Below are 23,154 nucleotides of genomic sequence, written 5' to 3'. Positions count from 1 at the left end.
AAGATTTCTCCATTAATCTTTACATGTCATGATCATTGTCATGACCAGAATACATAGATCATCTAGCAATTTAGAAGGCAGATATGTATGTACTAATTCAACAATGAATGACTGTGTATGGCTGTAATCACGTGATACATCAAAACGCAACACGTATCATACGAAATAAGATTTATTTTCTGTTCTCCTCGAGTTAATTTATATTCTTTGTAACGAAGATACCATTTATAAAGACAATAATTCCTTTATATTCCAAAAAACGTCTAGACTTTACAAAGAAAACAATTCATTTACGGATTATAGCAACAATAAGTTTACAAAATGCAAATCCCTGAAGAACAAGTTGGACTAAAGCGAAAAATTGCTCTGATTCATAGAAAAGGCACCGAAACGCCTTCTAATTTATACAAAGCAAATGTCATAATATGTGTGAAGGATGACTATTGTTAGCTGCATGTTTAAAATGGGAATCAACTCTTTGTGTTTCTGCAAATGTGTCCATATTGACTTTATTCTTTAAACATTTTACTCCAAAACAATATGATAAACAAATAAACACAAAACCGCAGGTTGTTTTCTCAGAAGACAAATAGTTAGCGTGTCATTTGCTTTGTTTTAAATCCATCTGTAGGTATTGCCTTTTAATTAATACAAAAACGAAGGAGTTTAATATAACTTCTCATAACAATCACACTCCACATGCTCAAAATAGTTTACTTATACTTACAATTAAAACACACATTACTGCTTTCATGCTGCAATAAGGATACTATTGGTAAGATAATAATATGAACTGCCTTACTTGGAGCACCCTTAAATTCACTATTTCGTAGGGGAAAATTTATTAATGACTTTACATGAATAGCTATCGTTTTCATCCATTGTTTGACTGTCATGACAGCAAAAAATATCGTGGATAACATTTAATTGTACCGCCTAAATATACTAGCCTTTACGCTTTAATCACGATAATTGGTCATCACGAGAAAGTGGGACTTAACATGAACTTTATACTTAATAGTATTGTTGACATTTCCAGCCCAACTTCTCGTCGATCATCGAACACTGCAACTTGTGGCGCAACTTTGACGACATACAAGACTCGTGGGCTTCCGTCGAGTCTATCATAGACTACTACGGAAATCACCAGGACGTCATCGTCCCCAACGCTGGACCTGGACATTGGAATGATCCCGACATGGTGAGGAACCTTTCTTCAACCTTTCTTCTTTTCTTTAATTCTATGCTAAATGCCTTTTAAGAAGAAAATAGTTAAACTAGAAATTAAAATATTATTATCAAAGATTGTTGTTGCTGCTTGATTAACGAGCAATAGATATGAATATCAGGCGGACAGAAAGGTCGTGCAAAGTTCACATCCAGAGTCGAGCAAAATGATGGGAATTTTTGATCTTTTGTCAAGTCATAAGAGAGAACCTAAAAAAAGTCAGATTGATAAAGTACTCTCTAGTTAGTTTTATATAAGTACTTCTTGCAACTGTTGCTTACTCTTCTTCTAACAAATACTTAAACCAAATTCTTCCAAATTTTCAGTTAATCATCGGAAACTTCGGGCTCTCATACGAACAAAGTAAGACACAGTTTGCGATCTGGGCCATACTCGCGGCGCCACTGCTCATGAGCGTGGACCTTAGGACCATACGGCCGGAGTACAAGGCCATATTGCAGAACAGAAAGATTATCGAAGTCGACCAGGACCCCCTCGGTATTCAAGGAAGAAGGATATACAAGGTGAATATAAATAAAACTAATTATTACTAGATATGTGATAGTCGAGATGGTTCTCGAGTTTTTCTGTTATGTTGCAACTAACGAATTTGATATTCAACCTTACTAGTCAAGCCTTGGCTTTTTGACCTCTCTAATTAGACAGTGGCTTCTTTAGCATCTACAATAGTTATGGCCACTTCAGCTTCTATTATCGAATCTATCACCATTTTACGTACAAGTGTCTTCCTGACAACCACATTTCTTTCTTACCAGACGACCACCAGATAGGTTATATGGATAAGGTCCAAAATCCTACTTTAAATCATAACTTACCATGATTTTACATTTTCCAGCACCGCGGCATCGAGATCTGGTCTCGTCCGATCCTGCCGATCCAGGGCCAGTACTACTCGTACGCGGTGGCCTTCGTCAACCGTCGGACTGACGGCACGCCTTCAGACGTCGCCGTCACGCTTAGGGAACTTGGATTGAACAACCCTGCTGGATACAGGGTCGAGGTGAGGATGCTTCTTTGTTACTGAGTACTTTGTGAAGTCTCTGAACGAATTGTATTTATTTCTTCCTTAAGATGATCATCTAACTTGTAAAGTCCCACTGCTGGATAGGGAAACTATTTTCTGCATTGAAGTGGATGATATACTTAACGCTAATTGGGCTAAATCTTAGGCTCCATTGTGACGTGTGTGTAAAACAGTTTTAAACTACGTGACTTCCTATGATATAGAAAACTCCTAATACATTTTCTTAAAGCTTCACTGTCCACCTGAATACAAGAATCCTCGCCTAATCCGTTGACGATATTAAAATGAATATGTTACATTGAAATTTCGGTTCTTATATCACCCCTTTAAACATAATATCAAAAGGAATCATAAATCATTTCCCTATCTTAGATCTAATGAAAACCTGACAAACAAACTTAGAACTTACTCAACAACCTCATCAATAGTCGTAAACAAATCAACTCTTACTTGAATGCAAAACTGGATCTGTCAACAGGATTTGTACGAGGACGTGGACTACGGTGTACTGTCGCCGCAGACGAAGATCAAAGTGAAAGTGAACCCCTCAGGTAGAAAGTGTCTCACTTGTTCGCTTTGCCAGGGCACGGTGTCACGCTAACCGCTTACACTCGCTCGGTATAGTATTGATGCATGGAGGATGGGCTCACATTATTTGATTAGGATTTCATTCCAGTGATGCATTCATGCAGTTGGTTGTTAACATAATCACCATTGTAAATGTCTCATTTATCCGAAGATTCGGACTCTTAGTTTATCATAAATAAAAAGCAAAATATGCTAAGAACTGGTCCAAAACAGATACGTCGGCGTTGAAATTAAGTATTGAAATGTTTTAAAGAATAAAAATACATGGAGAAATTAAAGTGACAATGAAGTTTTAAATTCATTTATAAAATTCGGTTACTATTAAGTAACTGCACTATAATGTTATAAAAATATAGAAAGATTCGTTTCTAGTCAGAATGGACTACAGTAACGTAGGAATGCATCACTGGCATAGATCTTTAAAGTAATGTGAACCTAGAACACCCGATTGAAAATATCACCAGTCGTGGTTCATGGACGACGTCGATGCACAGAAAATTTGTTTATATATGAATTATTTCTTTGATTTGACGTCTGTATATAAATATAATTTTAATACATTTAGACTCATTGCACCTCATCTAGCAAGAATTATAAATGGTTTAGTTTGAATAAAAAATCATACGTATTAATCAGTCTACATCAAAATGGGTAGTCTTGATATTTGATCACTAGATGGCATCACTAGCATCTAAAGTATGTCAAAAATTGCCTTCACTGGTGGATTCATTTCTAAATCAGAAAAATATGAGATGTCATCCAGAATCTACAATTTAATTAGCATAGTACATTAGTTGTAAAATAATAATCATAGCCGTAAGTTTTCGATGCTATGAATCTGTCAAATACATTTAATATTTTGATTAGAATATGTTCTTATCACCCATTCCAGCATTTTTTCTTGGTAAAAAGGTAAGTTAATGCGACGTGGAATATGGTTCACATTATAATTACCTCAAAACTCAAAATAATAAGTGTTTTCGAACATGGTAAACTTTATATATTTTTAAAAATTTGGCTGTACTCAATAAATAATAATTGTCTTTATAAAGATTAATTAACTTGAGCTTGTAAACATTTATTGTTAATCATTAGTTAATTGGCGATAGTAATCATTAACACTGCTTATCACTAAAACGCTTTTGTATCATAGCATGTTAACTAATTCAACATATTTCCTTTATATTACTAATCTTTATTATTACATTGTAAAGAAATTATCGAAGAGATATTAAATTTCCTTTGTGTTCTCCCAATAATTGCCTTGTAATATTTTATGTCTTTGGAACTTACTAAAGCCTTTTATTGTTCTCTATTTACTGACTTTTTTATTGTCCTATTCTTTATAATACTTGTTCTTGCTCTTGCTAACATACAATAAGTGTGTTAACCCAGATTCTAATTTTCCAAATTCTACCAATAACAAATCAAACTAGGGGTCCTCTTGCACAAACTGTCGCGGAAAACAAAGCTTACATTTCCTATTTGAAATCTTTAAAGATTTGTGAAATGCAGAAATAGACTTTAACATTATTGTGTTAAGGTATTATTTTGCATACCATAAAGCTGTGTTTTCCGTGACTGTATATAGAAAGAAAAATACTAATGTTGTTTTTCCATTATACAGGTGTTGTAATACTCAGAGCTGACGCGCAACATTCGTACGCATTCAACGCAATCCCCACGCGGACGCCGTACACACCTCTCAACGACGTGTTCAGACTCAACAACAAGTAACGCCATCTGTTGGACAAACCACCGACTTAAGTCAGACTCGTTGCGATCTACAAGTACAATACATTGATTTTTAACTGTTCTATGTGACTTTTGTCGTTTGCACGCTACGGTGTGGTTGCTTGATTTGTATGATATTTTGTAAGTAGATCGACCACAAGAACTGCTCAATGCTCACTGCTCCAGGCTGTTCAAGATCGATTACTGGATCTTCTTATAGCGACAGTTCGAGGTCCAAATTGTTTGACATTATTTCAGCTGAATGCTGAAACGTCCTTCCTTCAAGCAACTATTGAGCATCACTTGTCTTTTGAACTATTTCATACCGACAAAAAATCCTAAAAATTGAAGGAATTCGGCCATTAATTACATTTCTAACGGCTTGAACAGATCCTTCTCAGATTTTGTAAAACGAAGAAACGAGAGACGTTCCAATCCAAATCAGCTGCATCTTTTCGCAGAACATTGAAACCAAATTTGCTTTTAAATTTTGACTCCCTACAAATAATTCCCTGGAGTAGTATAAAGCTGAGCATTACGAAAGTGTCTGTGCCTAGTTACCTTTTAAAGTTACAGACGACTGATTTCTTGTGGTCGGGTAATGTTGTTCCGTGTGAATGTGATAGTCGACTAGTGTCGAACTTTAGCACTAATACTTTGTTATAAACCAGTTAGTTACGTTTTATTGTTGTATATTTGGCACAGTGAAGAACAGAGATTAATCGTAGCGTGTAAACGACCGCTAATCTGTTGTGTACGACCGCGTTTTTGGAGATACGGAATTGTGTTTAACGACTGAATTGTTTCATAATACAGAGAGCCCGGCCGTATTCATAAGTGACGGATAACTGTGAAATAACTTAACAGAAAAAAATAGAAATAATTTATTTTGAAATAGTAAAAAAGAATCTGTTGAAAATGTAAGAAAAATACTGTCAATATTCATTGAATTGACTTACCGGTACTTATTCAGAAATGGTACATCTGGCTGCTTGAAATAAGCATTATGTATCATTGAAGTACTTAAGTCGTTTTGTTGAGGCATTTTCTCACTGAAAATTCCGTGTCTGTATGCGTTTTTCACGCATGTTTTTTTCGTTTACGCGATACCGCATCTCCAAAAACGCACCTTTTTATGTATGTACATAAAATGTTGATTGTGAAAGATAGTTACCAACCGGTATGTCTGTCAGTCTTGCCTTAGGTTACATTTTATTTATGTTCTCGTTCTCGCTAGTGTGATCATTGAGTTGTGTAACAAAGCACGTGGAGAATTGATATTTTGCCATTACGTTGTACCTAGTATAAGGATGTACATTTTAGGTGCCTATAATGTAAGTTTTTTCGTAGTGAACGTCAATAAATAATTATACTTGTATTTTGGATTTTTATTTATTTACACGCAGATACACTTTATCCACCTATCATAGCATTAACAGTAGTATCTATCTTCAATGAGTTACCTTCCCTGTTCCTAAAAAATAAGTATCTTAGAAGTATTCAGTGATTTGAAAGCACTTTGCATATGCTTGTAATGTCGACAGGCACAATCTTATATTTTAGTGTTCCAAAACAAGCTTTTTAAAATTGACTGATGAAATTGCCAAGCTAATTAAATACATCGGATACGCGTTGCATAAAATAAGTATTTAAAGTAAACGATTTTTTATACAATTTTGTTCATACGTTTTTACTAGACACAATAAGATTCTTTCTTAATGTAGATAATACAATCCAATCATTATATTTCACAACACTTGCCTTCATTGATATAACATTCCCGTCAAAATACACAAAGACCTCACATACATTAAAATCAACATATAAATAAATCAGAAGGACTTTGTCACGGGTCACATATCATTGACCCGTCTGTATCGAGGCGTCGCGGCGTCGTATAAATTCATGAGTGTATGTTTTTGTACATATTGCCATCTAGTCTGTTGTTCATGTAACTGGCCCAGGTAAACTTGTGCGTAGACAATGTCGTGCCTAGGTTCTCCTCCACGATTATATTGTCGCTCCTGCAAACAAAATTGTTAATATAAGCTGGATTATTTGCAATTTATTGTTTTTTTCCTTGATTTTCTTACAGACTATTATGCATAAAGAGTTATGTGACAAGGCATACTTTTTGTTATTCTGTGTACATATAGTCACATCTAAAGTAAATAATCGTCAACTTGTACCGTAGACCCTGAATAAACCAGGGTCTACGGTACAAATTTTGCAAGATAATAATTCGAACATTAGTCTAATGCGTGCATAGTGTTCTAAATAAAAAATCACGCATTGAACTGCTGTTTCTTTACTTAGACCGTGCTTTTAGCGTTCTTGATTCGTACACTGATCAATAATGCCAAATTATTTCGTTTTTATTTAGGGGTTAGAAATTAGAGCAAACCTTAACTTTAACCTGTCAGTCTAGAAAAAGCTAAATCAGATCATTAAAAATCTTTTGTTCTTGCAATGGAAGAATAACTCTTGACTTTGACATTATATTGTTGCGATCGAAGGCAGCGCTTGAATATGTTTTAAACCAACCTTTTGTAAAAGAAAAATATAGTAAACCAAATTTTAATTTATGTTTTTAATAACTAATATATGAATCGTTCATAAAATATGGCGGTAAAAGGAAATAAGTGTTGAAATTCTGCCAGTACGTGACTTCCTTGTAAGTAAAATTGATAAACATTGTTATATTAATAAACATTTACTCGAGGCAATTCAGGCTCCAATATATATTCAGTCGTAGTATATTCTTCGAAATCATCAGCAATGTTTTGATCTTTCTGTGTTAAAGAATCTAAAAATATAAATTCATTTCTATCAGTCATTTGTTCATCAATTTCACTATGCTTATTATTATCTACTTTGTCGTCATCTAATTTAAAGTCTTCAACAGGTTTAGTTGCAAAATCTTCTTTGATATTATTTGCTCCAAATTTTGCATGGTCTGCTTTCTGAGTTTTTTCATTTGGTCTGTCGATTGTCTCTTTACTTTCTACAGAGTCTTCTTTTATAGCTTCTACGCTTTCTTGTTTACTAATATCTTTGGTATTTACTTCATTAATACCATAAGAAATATTATCTTTAACATCGATTTCTTCTGATGCAGAATCTATTTCAGTATTTTTGATACTGAGTGGTTTTTTGAATTCTAATTTTTTCATCAAGGGTTTTTTAGTTGCTCGAATATTCGGATTAACAAATTGTGGTTCTGGAGTCACTACAAACTTCTTTAAAGATTTCGGAAATAACGAGTTTTTGCGTCTTTCTTCTGGTAGTTTTAGATTTTTCACTTCTTGGGCTCCGCTTTGAGGTATAGTCAAATCGACCTTTGGTTTAGGCATTTTTGGTAACGCTATTGCTTCAATTATCGTTACCATCGCCACAGACATAAGAATCTGAAAAAAAATGTCTATTAATAGTGATTGTGATAATTTATTTCTAATGTCCTGCCAAAGGAGCAGAGCTGTCATGATTCAGAAAAATACATCTTAGATTTGGAGCAGACGTCTTTGAAATCGGTAATGACTTTAGCTAATGAAAATGCAATTTTAACGTTGTGGTGCTTCATTTTTACTCGTGTAAGTCAAATGCGTTTGTACTCGATACCTACTAACACTAAAATAAATTACTAGTGAGTGTAACCCTTTTGATCTTTGTACCCAATATTATAACGAATGTGTAGAATTATAATAAAAAGTAGGACGGCAATTAAGTGTGAAAAACAAACTTGTTATTATCGAAGTAGTATTGGAAAGGAAAACCGCGAATACCTAATTCCATTTACCTAAGTACCTACTCTGAGTTTACTTTAAAAAATATATATTACCTATTTTAAGTTCCTTATATTACTACTGCACTAGATATTTTGATAATTTTCAAGGACAAATTCGACTTTAACAAAAAAATTGACCCACGGGTACTTCATACTTAGTCTTCTACCCATAAAATTCAGCAAAGGATGTCTTTAGTCAGAAATCTATAGTGCCAGAATTTATTTATTTAATTTGAGTGAGAAAATGATAATATACCCACTTAATTCTAAGTTAAGCTTGTTTAAACACTTGTTCTACTTACCATTAAAAGCTGCATGATGTAGGTATCACAAAATAGCACTTAACATGAACTATTCCTCACAAGGATCTATCACTAACTGGCATATTTCTATATTTAAACTAAAGTATATGAAGAAAGTTATGCCTTTAATTAGATCATTAATTACGTAAGTGTCCCGATAATGTGCAGTTATTAGACGTAATGAAGGATATAAATTCATTTAGTAATGAGAATTACTAGAAAATAAATAAAAGACAAAATATTATACCGAAAGTCGTTAAAAATAGGGATGAGAAGGGGATGGGTAAGCCTTTAATCAGAAGCCGAAAATTTTAAGACCAAAATACTTACGTAGATATAATGAGCCCTATTTTCCACCCTACTAATGGCACCCTAGACTTTTACCCGATCTCACTGATGTTCAGTTCTGTACTTGTCCTGGAACATCAACTTCTACACCAACCCAAGATTCGAACCCGGGACTTCAAGATCCACAGAGTATCCCACAATAGTGTATGCCATATTACTAAGGGCTCTTAAATAGCTTAAAGGATATTAAAATATAATGTATATGAGAAATAAAGGAACACTTATCATTTCTGTTACTACCTACAAACATACGTCGCAGTAGGTAAAGACCCAGAGGTCACTTTAACTGATAATTATACGATATACCTATGTAGTATGTACTTATCTGTGCTTTGTATCGACTCGGTCGTTGCCCATTGACAATTATACCTAGTTAGTAAAGAATTTGTAAGACAAGATAATATTGATAAAACAAACCACTTATTTCTTTTTAACTCAAGATCTGTCGGGTCTTGAACCTAGTTCAGACTCTAGCTTTCACAAAGGTACCTATATTTTAAGCTGTAATTTTAAGTCTTACCAGACTGATATTGTATTACCTTTATGAGAGAAATAAACCATATACCTATTATTATTTTGTTTTCACTTCCCAGACTCCCAAGCATGGAAGAAGATAGCAAATTTCTTCGCATACAGCATGAATTCAAATGTTTCATTCGCAATATTATAATAAATAAAGTTCAGATGATGTTCTTGTAATCTTCGTATGCAGTTAAACTGTAGTAGGTATAAGTAGATCAGACAAACAATCAATAAGGAATTGCGTTTACCGATCTACTTGTTTGTATAATTAAGGTCACGTCACAATATGCCCCAAGTGGCCCTACTAGACTGTATTGGCTTATAGACTTTAGTCCTGCACAGATACTGCAGACTGAGGTTACTACAGATACTGCAGTTGAGGCGCCCATAGCCAGTTGTGCTCACCGGTCGGTAAACGATCTGTGGGTTAAGCAACCGTTGGCGCGGTCATTCCATAGATGGGTGACCGCATAGTGGTATTTGAACTGGGCGTCTCCGTGCTTCGGAGGGCACGTAAAAAGTCGGTCCCGGTTGTTATCAATTAAGATAACAGTCGTTAAGCCATGTCAAAGGCCTTCGGGCGGCTTGAACAACTTTGACACTAGGCTGACCACTAACCATACGATAAGAAGAAGAAGACTGCAGACTAAAATTATTAAACTTACATATACATACTGAGAAGATTATTCGTAAGATGTAAAAAGATGGGAAAACGGAGGGTACCTACGTATGTATGTAAAAAACTGAACAAAAAGTGTACAATTTTATTTAAAGCTTACACATGACAATAATACCTAACAGTGAGTTAAAAAAATGTCTAATACAAAACACAATTGACTTCAAATTCTGGTAAATGCGGCACAGTTTCCCGAAAATCTGGAATAGAACAGCAAAAAGCATAACCTTCGTGAGCATTATCTGGGTGCCACGACAACCATGGGAAACTTGCTCTATTTTTCCATAAGTTCTCGCAAAAAAACATACTTTGCGCTTCAGCGGCCGATAAATAAGGGTTATTGATACCTATGTACGCTATACCACATTTACTCACAGGATCATATACAACTTTATAGAAATATTGTGGAACTGGAATCACTGGATTGTTATTTTCATCATTGGACAGATAAAGATCTACTCGTCGTCCAAACTGGTTGAAAAGCTGCGACACTCCATAAGTCCCAGTGTAGACGATGACGCTGTACCCGGCTGCATGAACATGATTCCTCAGATCTACTTCCAATGTATTCCAATTCCCTCCATTAAACCCTGTCCATTGAGGAGCACAGTTCACGTAATGAAAGGTCGCACGTTCTCCAAAAGCAAACACAAAATCAGTTTTAGCAGCCAAATGTCCCCGTGAAAGAAACTCTGTCTTTGTAACGTAAGTATCAATCATATGTCCCACCAGTTCAGCCACCGCCGCCTTCTGACCTCGAGGAGAAAACAACGTTTCGACTGGAACATACCTATAATTATCATTCGCAATGAAAAACGGCCGATCGACTCTAGTCTGGTAGAACGCGTTATATGGTTTCTGTGTATACGTCGAGTAAATAGCATTTAGGCCACCTTCGTTGAAACAAGACTCGTAAACTGGGTAGAATTGGTTTTGGACTATGTACCCAACTTCGATAATCGTGTTGTTGTTGTAACAGGTTCTATTTGTTCGTTTGCTACTGTAGTTTGGAGGGAATAGGCATTTGAATTCTGAAAACTGTGCTCTTGTGGTGAGCCAGTCATCGTTACTGAAGGTTTCTCCTCCCTCACAAGTAATAGTAGCTACAGACAGTTCCTGTTGCGTGGCAGGATGATGTATGCCGCCTGCTCCTTCACAACTCAAAGTTAACACATCTCCTCTATTTAGTTCAACGTTACCGAACTCGTCCGTTGGCTCAAGGAGTTTTCCATCAAATAGTATGATAGGTAAAGGTTCTTTAAAGTCTGTACGTGAATTCAACTTGCATTTCGGATTGGGATGTAGGTTCAAGGCACATAGGATCAATACGATTATACGACGAATCATAACTCTAGAATATTACGACTTCATTATATTCACACTATGTATTTAAACAATACTTTATGTTACAAATGCGTAAATTTAAACTGTGTATGATATTTTTAGACTTTTCTGTTATAAAAACATAAAATAACACTTCGAGATTTTGATTGATATTGAATGACAGCAACATTGAATGACATAGAGAAAAAAAAGTATTCTTTTTATAAACTGAACACTAGGAGTTTTAGCACTTGTCTATGCTCGGGGAAACCCGGCCTAAAAATCAACGAATTGCATAAACAAAACGCAAATACAATTAAACAAATTTAATTTTAAAAAGAGGTTTTTAATATATCGTTTTGGACTCAACCTTTTAAAAGAATCGATGGTTTGCGTCATTCGATACAAAAAACATTTTGGCAACACAGTTTTTTGTTACACCATGATTAGTGTAAAGGATAAATTATATTAACAAGAACTTCCATGGTTAGGTTAGGTTACCTTACATTATTTATTTAGAAACCGGTAACTTGGCGAGTTTAGAAACTCTAAGACTCAGGGCAAATAGAACGGGTGTAAGGAGAAGACGGCGCGTTGAGCGAACTTTAATGCGAATTGTTTGTTTCGAAAACGATGCTCGAAATACGTGAATGCTGGAACCAGACACAATTCTTCAAAAAAACTATGTGGTATCGTTTTATATCCTTTATAGAGGCCGCCCGCGACTTCGTCCACGTGGAAACCCTTCCCGTGTTAATCCCGATCCTTCGGGAACTCCGGGATAAAAAGTGGCCTATGTGTTATTCTGGGTCTTCAGCTACCTACATACCAAATTTGATCGTAATCGGTTCAGTAGTATTTGCGTGAACGAGTAAAAAACATCCATACATACATACATAGTATACATACATTCTCACAAACTTTCGCATTTATAATATTAGTAGGATAATATCCGGATCCAGACTAGGGCTCGCAAATATACGAATATTTAGACTTTTTATAAAGGCTTGTTAGAATAATATTTAAATATTGCATGCCCACACTCCCGTGATCAGGATCATAAGGTAGCTTCATCTTTGCTCTTTGAATCGCGCAAGGCCCGTCTTCATCAAGCGCCAATAATATCGTTGCGTGAGTTGGATTGTTCAGTGTGGATCCGGCTATTTAACTTAACTGTCCTAAAATTTATTAATTCCAAAATTATCAAACTTTGATCGGACGTAGCCGGTTCCAAAATATGCATGTCATGGTGTGTTCTAAAAATAATAAGTTTATAATTATTACAAAGAATCTTGTTTAGCTGGTTAACTCATCGGAACTATTACGTGTCTTCAAATCGGATCCTGCGTAGAGTAATTTTGTTGCATAATACTTAATATTGATATCAATAGGTATAAGTTCAATATTACATATTTTTTATACTTTCCTCGTCTTTTCGTCGAAAGTTCAAAAACTGTAAAATATTAAATATTTTTTTATATTATAAATATTATTGGACAACTCACACACGGTCATTTGATTCCAAACTAAGCAGAGCTTGTACTATGGTAACCAAATAGCTGATAAACATACTTATATACTTTTAAATATATACTTATATAGATAAATTGACAACCAGGCTCAGAACAAATAGTCGTGCTCATCACACAAAGATTTGTCCCGGGTAGGATTCGAACCCACCACACGCGGCGCTACGGTTGTTGCGGCAAGGTGACCGTTTAAACCACTGCGCCAAACGTGCAGTTAAAGCACTGTGGCTATGGCTACATGAATAAGGCACTTCGTATAATGTGTACCGTTAGCGCCTTCTTAAAATGTATTTAGGTCCAATTGCGATCGAATGATTTTGTATACTGCAGTGCGGATTCATACTTCTCCATATTTTATCCACATCGTGAAATATATGATGTACCTTTTTTTTTAACCTGGCTAATCCATTAAGCATACACCTGCACCCTGGGTGAAGTGCAGAGTTATGTGGGACTATTTGACGTACCTACCTAGATGAAGGAAACAAAATAAGTAAGTCAAGTTGTTGGCGTAGTAACTGCTATATTAAATCACGAAGCCCAAGTTCTATTCTCAGACTATATCAACAGCAAACTGCCTCCGTGGCGCAGTGGTCGCTACTCCGCTACCATTGCGTCGGAAGGTCTTGGGTTCGATACCCACACGGAACAATTATTGTGTGATCCACAAATAATTGTTTGTATGTTTGTAAAAGCCCCTGTAAAAGCAAGTCTTAGTGCGGGAGTAGTTTAAAAAAAAGGTAAACTAAAATCTCGACTGAAGACTGTACAGAATAAAGAAATTACTGTACCTCCATACTTCATTCAAACATCATTATTTTTAACTGGCAGTTACTAAATCACACATGAATATAATGTACTGACAAATAAAAACCGTATCTCTTTAATTCTACTGTTTGTTGACGCTCAGCAAAAAACCGGAGCTAAGTTATTGACCTCTGAGTGCCCCAATAGTAAGGTTCTAAGATCATTCATCACTTGAAGTGTGCATGCATGTAACGCGTGCTTATCACGATAAAGACTCAAATTTCAGTTTGCCGGTGACACTTACCTCCCTTCACCCTACTTCTTCATATATTGGCTCATAATAATATTGTTATAAAAAACTGTTGGTGACGTCATTTAGACATCGGTAAACCTTAAGTGTACGAGATATCCTCAATATTAAACACAATCTCATTAAAAATGCAAACTTTTTGTCATTTGTTAGGCCCTACAAATCATGTGCCGCACAAATTTGCGTGTCCGCAGAAGTACCCTCGATTTAAAGTATGAACATCTTATAAATGCCTGCAGATGTGCTAAGAATGAAGATTTTTTACTAAACGTTTGCCCTACATACCGATCACACTGTCTAATTAAATATATTAATCGGGTTGACAAATCATTAGTGAAAGCATCGCAGACAGACTGGATTACTGCTTATGACTAAAACAGGATGTAAATCTTAGAACGCTATACCATCGGTATTTAATAAAAGAGGAAGATATCAATAAATACATCATTATATCTACTTCCTAGAGCCGGCATAACAAAAGTCTAACGCTGTTTATAATAATATAGCCATAGAGCTAATGTGAAGACAAGGTTTGTTAGTAAACAAAGATTTCTTGGATCACATAAATTATGATCAAACGCTGTACGTATGGCCATTAATTCACAGAACCGAGAAAATTTTAATCTAAGTAATTTTCTCAGAACCTAGCTAATTATTGTTGTTAAAAAGATAAAGAATGTAAGTAGTTAGGCAGAAAAATATGTGCAGAAGTCAGTGGAAATCACAAATTTGTGGAAATAGACACCTGAGAGCCGTTCATGGCTTATTAATACTGTATATTCGATCAAATAGATTCGCATTACTTACAGAAATGGGACAACAGCAGAAAACTGATTAACTGAACTGGCTGGTTTAATGAAATTGGCCACCCTGCAGCCCAATATTGGTCAGGGTGTTATTATATAGATATGTAGTACAAAATGAAAATATCCATATCGTCTACCGGTGATAAGACATAACCTATTGATCCAGAAAGTACATATTCTCAGAACTTCTCGTGAATATTCTCACAGAACTAACGACTAAGTAGTTGATAAGTGACGCGCGTGCAATTTGAACTATTCACATCGTTAGATCAGTTAGTGTTCGCCTTTGTTACATAAGTAAACAATACGTCACAATGATGCTACATTATTTCCTGATAAATTCTTGGTATTTATACTAATTTATATTTGTATAACAGAACTGACAAACAATTTGACAAACGTATTCTATTTCAACCATCCATACTAATATTATAAATGCGAAAGTCTGTCTGTCTGTCTGTCTGTTACTCAATCACGCCTAAACTACTGAACCAATTTGCATGAAATTTGGTATGAAGATATTTTGATATCCGAGAAAAGACATAGGCTTTTTACCCCGGGATAATAAAGCATTCCCATTAGAAAATTCAGGTGGTGGACGAAGACGAAGTAATATGAAATAACAACGAAAGAAACGAACTCACGACCTAGCAGTGCCGTTGTAGCATTATGACCCTTCTTAATCACTCCGCCTGTCTCACAATCAGATAAACAATATTAGACGAGATAAATATTGACATGTAGTATAGTTAAACAGGTGCACTGTTTATAAGAGTGCTGTATGTTTGTCATCAGTACCGATATTATGATACATGTGAATGATAACAATAACTTACTGGTTACGCATGTGACGTCTACGATAATTTATAACATGGTGCTTCTAAATACGTCTGTCAAATATTTCACATGTAGCTGTTAAATGTATGGAAATTTTGGTGCTTATATAGGTACGTACTTATGGAAAAATTTAGATTCGGAATTGAGGCTTTTCCTTATAAGGACAGTTTCCCAAAATGACGCAGATCAGCCAAAATTATTCGCTTAGGGTTTGTTTCATTCATTAGTAGTGAATTCAATAGATTTGGATTTGTATGATCACACAACTATGACATTTCGACATCATCAGTCATCGTCATGTTTCAATAAATAACACAAAATTTTAATACCTAACACTGAAAACAATGAACAAATTTTTTGAGTTTATCAGCGAGACTGGTAAACAGCAGGATACTTTGTTTCGTAAATTGTATAGATAATGCTTGTAGCCAATTCAAAGGTCGTGATTAGTGCCTATTCTTCTTATTAACTTATCAGATTTTTGTAAACAATCTTGAATAATTACAGTACACAGCGGATATCGTGTAACCTTAATGAACTCATTAAAAATCGTTTAATCAAGAACTTTCAATTCTCCGATTAACTACACCTATTAAAGTTCTTCACACATGATCACAGTATTGCGGGCACGTACCAAATTACTTCAAACTTTATCTAAATCTACATTCAACACGTTTTTAGTTTCTGTGATGAAATATATTCACGGTTATGTACGGCTTATCTACGTGATTTTCTCTTAAATAGCATTGAGAGTCAAAACACGAATACCGGTAGATATATTATCGAAGATAAATCCTATTGATATTTATCTAGTTCTTGACAGTTCATGTGATTGTGCCAATGGTATTGGCTGAAAGTAGCAATGACCTAAATTCGGCCTGTACCAGTTAAAAAAAAATATTTGATGCCTATTTTACTTATTTTCTTATTTAAATGTTTAATATAATTTTTATTGCTCAATTACTTTATTTGGAAGATTGTTAAGGATTGATTTATCCGACGGATCATTCAAACATTATTTTGTCAAAATTATACCTTGGATCGCGTACTTCAGTGTGATTGCGATGTCGACGACCCTTTATTATAAAAACAAGTAACTTATTTAAACTCTAAGGTAAAATCTAATATGAACATTTACATAATAATTGAAATCACGATACAGGAAAACGTTTAAACATTAGTTGATAAGTATTTACGATCTACTTGGACGTTAGACACGTATGTTAACGATATTTATACATACATACATGCATAACACGTCTTTTTCCGATACTTATCACGTCTGAAACCCAACTATATAGCAACAAGAATCGGGGAGTTCTAATTAAAAACCAAACAGTTTATACATAGAGTGGTTCATATCGTTGCTATCGTCGAATTTAAAAAGAAATGTCATTCATAAATAGGGCAGAGGATGCTCATTCCCGTATCAGCTCTCGTTGGTCACAGTCGTGTACTGTTGAACATTAACAAACCTATTGTTTTGTGGCTTGATAAACATAAACATTCACATGTGTTGTGCTATGGATGTGTAGTAATAAATTATTTGGAGACTTGCTAACACAATATGACACGGACAACGGTGAGTCAGCATATTTGTATAGATTTTTTCTAATTTTATTTTGGACTTACCCACAGTTAATAATAGTAGGAAAATATTATATTTTAAAACAATATGTTGTATTATTATACAATCGATATTGTGTATAGTATTTGAGTTTTTTCCTCCCGAGCATCAAAAATTATCTTTTTGTTTTACCAACTGCGCGATAGTTCTATAAATAAGTTGTTAAACACTCTTATTAATTTCCTGCATCAGACTTCAAGGGCATTGTGCATCATGGTATGCTATAAATATTACAAGTATTCTTATTACCATAGTAATATGCAAAATTAGCGTTAATTAACGCGAGTTGAGTGAAACGTTTGAAATAGTTTTATGAAGACAGGATGGATTGTTTAAATAGTCATTAGTGACAAATTATTCATACCAGCATTAGTAAGGACTTTGAGAGGTAAACAATAAAATTATTTCGTAAAACTGTGACTAAATTATTATTTAATTTATTGGACTTTAACCCGATTTTCGAGAAACAGACGTCAAAGATAGTAAACCTAATTCCTGGTACCTAATTGTTTATATTGCGGTTACAAATCGGCCGAATACGAGAATTATGACCAAAACATATTGTTAATTTTTTGGTAATCCATTTTGTTAAGGATACTAACAAGACCTTTACCCTACTTATAAGTAATACTTTCATGATTTTAATAGAAAAAAAAAACAAATAAATAATTTGACATATCTACCATCAAAAAATTACAAAAACACTCGACCTGTACACTAAAATTACAACGATCTAACAAAAATATTCCCACGGAATAACACATAAATTTGTATCACATATAATTAAGTTAACAATCGTTACATGAGATGATCATGTAGTTATCCTACTTATCGCTAAAGTCCCATGAAAACAGCGTATCATTGTAACAAATACTACTATCTGTCAATTAGCCCCCAGCCACACATTTTTTTAAACAAGGCCAACGACCAGTTAGTGGCCATCTCAATTATATCTCATTACTCATTGTGACTATTACTTTCCTCCGTAATACTCGCTATAGGCCTAATAAATATAGCTCTTGTTCTTTATAACATTTTTTTATCCATCACTGTCACGATGCTGGGCAAGGATTTTCTCTCGTATTAAAAGAGTGGTGAATAAAAGAGATGGGTCGGATTCGTTTGTGATCATAATCTTTTTTTTTTATTTTGAGAGTTTATTAGGATGCTTTCTGTATCTAAAATATAATCAGAAGTTGCTTCTCCACACCTAGATAAATATTCGTAGCTAAACGTTTTACAGCTTTTTCATGTTGTTCATATTCATTGCATTAAATTTCGCAATCAAATACGTAAATCCAATTAAAATTAATCATACGCATAATAAACGAAAGAGTATTAAAAACACATTATTTAACCTCTTCAATTTATGCCGAGGAGTGAAAATTGTTTGGTTTTTTGTTCTTTATACTATTACCTATATATTTAAGTAGACGAGTATAATAATAAAACACCTTACGAACTAATAGATGCGTTTAAAGTAATTGATGCAATTTGCTGTTGAAAATCTTTGCGTGTATGGTAATGACAAGACTTGAGGACTATTATTAAGACATGACAGACTACCAATCCAGAATTACTTTGATAAAGTAGATAATTATAAAGGAGAAGAAGAGACTGTAAGGACATAAACAGATCATGTAAGCAGGCAATATTGTCCAAATCCAAAAAGGATTGTAGTAAGTACTCGTAACTGAGGGTCACGGTCACGGTATGACAAGATGTATGAATCTGAATGAAGGGAGAACGAAGGAAGTTTGTAGACTTTGTAGGGATCGTAGATAGTACGTGGTGATCTTTGATCTTACCCCTTATGGGAAACGTCTAACTTTTATGTTTGTGTAATTTCAATTACCGTATTGAGGAAATAGCAAAGGGACCTGTAATAATACTAATATTAAATAAACACAATCTTATTCAGGAAGTTTCAGAGTGAGCTGAACCCAATGCATTTTGTTATTTTGAATAATGCTATATAACCAGTTACTATGTTAATTCATGGCATATTCCAAATACACACGTGACTAGAACCATATCCATGGATTCTGCGTAGAATGAGTTGCATTAAAAACAAATACAGGATTACCTACCTACAGTATAAATTAGTCAAACCTGTTTTGTCTAACGGTGCATGTAAATCTGTCAATGTAATATTTAAATAAGCTGCACACTGGTCTTAAATTCAATGTGAGTGCTCTGAATCACCATATATAAACGAAATATATAAATATCTAACTATCCTTAAAGAAGATAAACCAGACAAAAACTGATAGGAGAAGAACTAACTAAAATATAAAAATAGTACGAATCAATAAATAGAAACTAAGTATTACAAATTACATACCACCTTTTCTAAAATTGGTACAAGAAATGCTATAATCACCTTAACAATCTTTGATTAAATTCTTTCATCAATTTCCAAAATATGACCGATTCTATGACTAAAATTTTCCAACGAAGTCGGAAGAAAAAAAGTAAGATCCTACTTGACCATAGTACTTAATTAACATAAGTATTGATTAATTTTTGTTTTGTTTCAGGTACTGATACTAATGCTGTGTGCATCCCTCCTAGTCAATAACGCATCCAGTTTCATCATCCCAACAAAAGAAGCCAATCAAAATGTCCCAGCACAGAGTGAACAGAAAGACTCATCCCAAAGAGAAGTGTCAGACGACTATAGAAAATACAGCTATATTATAACAACGTACTTATAGTATTAGTAGAACAATTAGTATTAATAAACAAATATATAGTATTGGTAAAATACAGCCAGTGTAATGTAAAATACTATTGTTGTTTTGACAACAACTCACGTAGACCAATGTGGTGAGCGCGAACTATAAATTGGACCTTTACAAACGTGCGAACAACGTCATGTCAATTCATCTGACTATTACATTTCTATGATTATTTTGACGTAGTTCGCACGTTTGTAATGGCCCGGTATAATAGTAGTGTTGCCAAGGTTACAGCCTAGCTAATCTTCATAGTTTATATCAAATATTCTGTGCACTTTAGAAACCATTCCCTGTATAAAGTTTATGACACGTTTGGCAATAAGAGTGCAATCATCACCATAGCCAAAGGTCGTCCTTTACTGGACATAGGCCTTCCCCATAGAATTGTTTCGAGAGTTTTTTTCCTAATGTTTTTAAATATAAACTATTAGTCTCAATAGCTCTCTGGTGTCCTCCACGCCACAGTTTAATTGAACGTTTAACATGTGTGAGCTGCCTCTAATTAGTTAATCTGTGCCTTTAGCAAGAATATAATAGTGATATTACTATACATGTATATTCTGTAAGACATAAGCTAATGGTTCCTTATACAATAATACTGAAGATATTTTGTATACGTTTATACGCGATGTTTGTATTATAATTAAACTTTATTAGATAAAATTGGGTGCGTTTTTTTGATATCATTTTAGCAACGTAGCATTACGTAAGAATACGTAAATCTCACTGTTAATTACTGTAAAGATTACGTAATAAAAAAGGTTTAAGCGTCAGGGTTAATTTTGTAGTTAAATTATCAAAATATGTACTTGAGAAAACAGGACGATCAGAAAGAAGCAGTGTTTCCATCATTATCGAGTCTAGATCTATCATCATAATGGGTGCTCAGTTTTTGACAACCCATTAGACTAACAAAAATAGGTTCTTCAAACCGTTCTTTGAAGTTGATATATATCTATTTAACACTAAGGAAGGTAACGTCAACACACTTTTCGCATTATGTATTCTTGTATCTGAAGCAGACTGTTTATAAAAATCGGGAACGAAATAGCCATTCCGTCGTTAGGCTAAAATCGGAACCGTCTAGGCAAAATCGGGTTTTAAGTGTCTGTTTTTAAAATAACGAAAAATATAAATTATCTTAAAACAACATGGTGATGTAAAGTGTTTGAAAGCACGCACGCATTTATAATCAATGAACGAGTGATCAATATGAAGAAATATTGCATATAGTCTGGTGCACGTGTTTGAAAACGTTGATATCACAAGCGTAGGTCTAAAGAGTAGAGTACAATGTTATTAAACTATTGCATCATAAAACATTTCGTTCATTTGGCTTCGGCAAACAGGGGTAATTTCAAAGTTAATTAAGTCCAATATAAATAAATAAATGTTACCCATTATAAATGTCCCACTGCTGGACATGTGTCTCCTCTTTAGTCCACCACGCTGGTCAAGTATGGGTTGGGGACACTTGGGGATTTCAATATAATATTTTATTCAACCAACTAACTTTTTCCTTAATAGGTTTAGCTACAAAACACTGAAGTTTCCTCTTTCCCGTTACAAAATTCGCGTATAATCCTAAAATCATCCTGTTTTGTGGCAAACCTAAATATAACAATTTAAACGTTAAACAAACATTATCTCTGCTACAACGAACAAAGTTATGCGGAAATGTTTGGGCTGCATTTATCAACGGCTTATCGTGCATTATAACGTTTAAAACAATATATTTTAGTTTCGGAACGAATTCGTAGGGCGCCTAAATATTTGTGAATAAGGCAGCAAATATTATTTATGAAATCGTTTAGTATGTCGTTCTTTCACGTAAAGCGGCGGCTTTGGACTACTTTTTGCAGGGTCATAGATTATAAATCGGGAAAAGAGCGCGGGTTATTTTTTTCAGGAGAATTCACGAATGTAGAATTATCGTACGAGTATGGGATTCAGAGATCTATCCGATAATGCCATCAGCATCATAATTGGTCAGTATGTTTAATGTAAAGTTTTTCAAGTGAAGTGAATCCAAAGGTTGTTTGTTAATGTGACGTTTTTCCTAAAGCAAATAGTAATATAAGTAGTACGTTAGTTTAATGATAATCACGTTTAACTAAGTTGAAAATAAATATGATGATATCGCTAAGTTTGCAAACATAGATATAGTATAATGTAATAGCAAAAAGTATCAAATTAGTAGGTATCACATGTTTTCCCCATGATCATTTAATCGTATTACATTTATGGAGATTAGCAGTAAAAATATAAATTGGTAAGAATAAAATATAATTTCGAATATAAATACTAGGTAAGTATAAAGATTTGTATAACAAATCACACAAATAGGATGTACCTACCTTCCTACTTTTTTTTTAACCCATATCTGTCCCAATGCAGGCCAAGGGTCTCCTCCCAAACGAGAGGGAGGGGTAAGGTCTTACCCACCTACTACCTACTTACTTACCTATATTTTTTTAGTTCATTTGGACCCAAGAGTACATCTATACTAAGATATTAGCAATCCGAAAGTTTGGATGATTAGATAAATGTTTGTTACTAAATAACGTACCAGGACATCTATACTAATATTATAAAGCTGAAGAGTTTGTTTGTTTGAACGCGCTAATCTCAAGAACTACTGGTCCGATTTGAAAAATTCTTTCAGTGTTAGATAGTCCATTAATCGAGGAAGGTTATAGGCTATATATCATCACGCTACTACCAATAGGTACAGAGTACCAGTGAAAAATGTGTTATAAAAACGGGGAAAATTTTGACCCATTCTCTCTTATGTGACGCAAGCGAAGTTGCGCGGGTCAGCTAGTCATAATATATAAAAACATAGATAGTCCCCTTTTCTGGCCTTGATATTCCAATAGTAAACGTGGGCAGAGTCACAGGCAGGAGCTAGTTATATTATACAGGTATGTGATCTTTTAATATAGCAACATAAGCATTTCCTAAACAACAGGATCAGTGTTTGAACTATGTAACTACTCAATAATAT

General features: G+C 34.3%; 3 protein-coding genes across 5 annotated transcripts in view; 1 reads left to right on the top strand and 2 right to left on the bottom strand.

The window, feature by feature from the left end:
• The window catches only part of LOC142980430 (alpha-N-acetylgalactosaminidase), a 70,419-nt gene extending 64,446 nt beyond the window's left edge, over positions 1–5,973 (top strand). Inside the window, exons 6-10 of one of the 2 annotated variants that reach the window (XM_076125803.1) lie at positions 1,040–1,201; positions 1,555–1,752; positions 2,085–2,249; positions 2,752–2,824; positions 4,489–5,973. In XM_076125803.1, coding sequence (XP_075981918.1) covers positions 1,040–1,201; positions 1,555–1,752; positions 2,085–2,249; positions 2,752–2,824; positions 4,489–4,598 — 708 coding nt within the window. In that variant the 3' untranslated portion in view covers positions 4,599–5,973. Of the gene's footprint in view, positions 1–1,039; positions 1,202–1,554; positions 1,753–2,084; positions 2,250–2,751; positions 2,829–4,488 lie in introns of both variants that reach the window. The other variant, XM_076125802.1, reaches the window with a different exon arrangement.
• Positions 5,974–6,003: 30 nt separating this feature from the next.
• On the bottom strand, positions 6,004–8,976 carry LOC142980431 (uncharacterized). Of its 2 annotated transcripts, none has more exons than XM_076125804.1 (3): positions 8,682–8,976; positions 7,313–8,002; positions 6,004–6,619 (listed from the first exon to the last, which is right to left on the bottom strand). In XM_076125804.1, the coding sequence occupies exons 1-3, from the start codon at positions 8,694–8,696 to the stop codon at positions 6,449–6,451; spliced, it is 876 nt and encodes a 291-aa protein (XP_075981919.1). In that variant the 5' UTR covers positions 8,697–8,976; the 3' UTR covers positions 6,004–6,448. The 2 variants fall into 2 exon arrangements, 1 of the variants encoding a protein (XP_075981919.1); XR_012959883.1 differs by having other exon boundaries at positions 6,529–6,619; positions 7,140–8,002.
• Positions 8,977–10,348: 1,372 nt separating this feature from the next.
• Positions 10,349–11,727, bottom strand: LOC142980567 (salivary endonuclease-like). Its single transcript, XM_076126018.1, has one exon. The coding sequence runs from the start codon at positions 11,572–11,574 to the stop codon at positions 10,369–10,371; it is 1,206 nt and encodes a 401-aa protein (XP_075982133.1). The 5' UTR covers positions 11,575–11,727; the 3' UTR covers positions 10,349–10,368.
• Positions 11,728–23,154: the final 11,427 nt, after the last annotated feature.

Source organism: Anticarsia gemmatalis, chromosome 18, assembly GCF_050436995.1.
Source record: "Anticarsia gemmatalis isolate Benzon Research Colony breed Stoneville strain chromosome 18, ilAntGemm2 primary, whole genome shotgun sequence".
Classification (NCBI taxonomy): domain Eukaryota; kingdom Metazoa; phylum Arthropoda; class Insecta; order Lepidoptera; family Erebidae; genus Anticarsia; species Anticarsia gemmatalis.
Note: the sequence above shows the minus strand (reverse complement) of the source record. Positions and strands in the feature narration are given on the sequence as shown.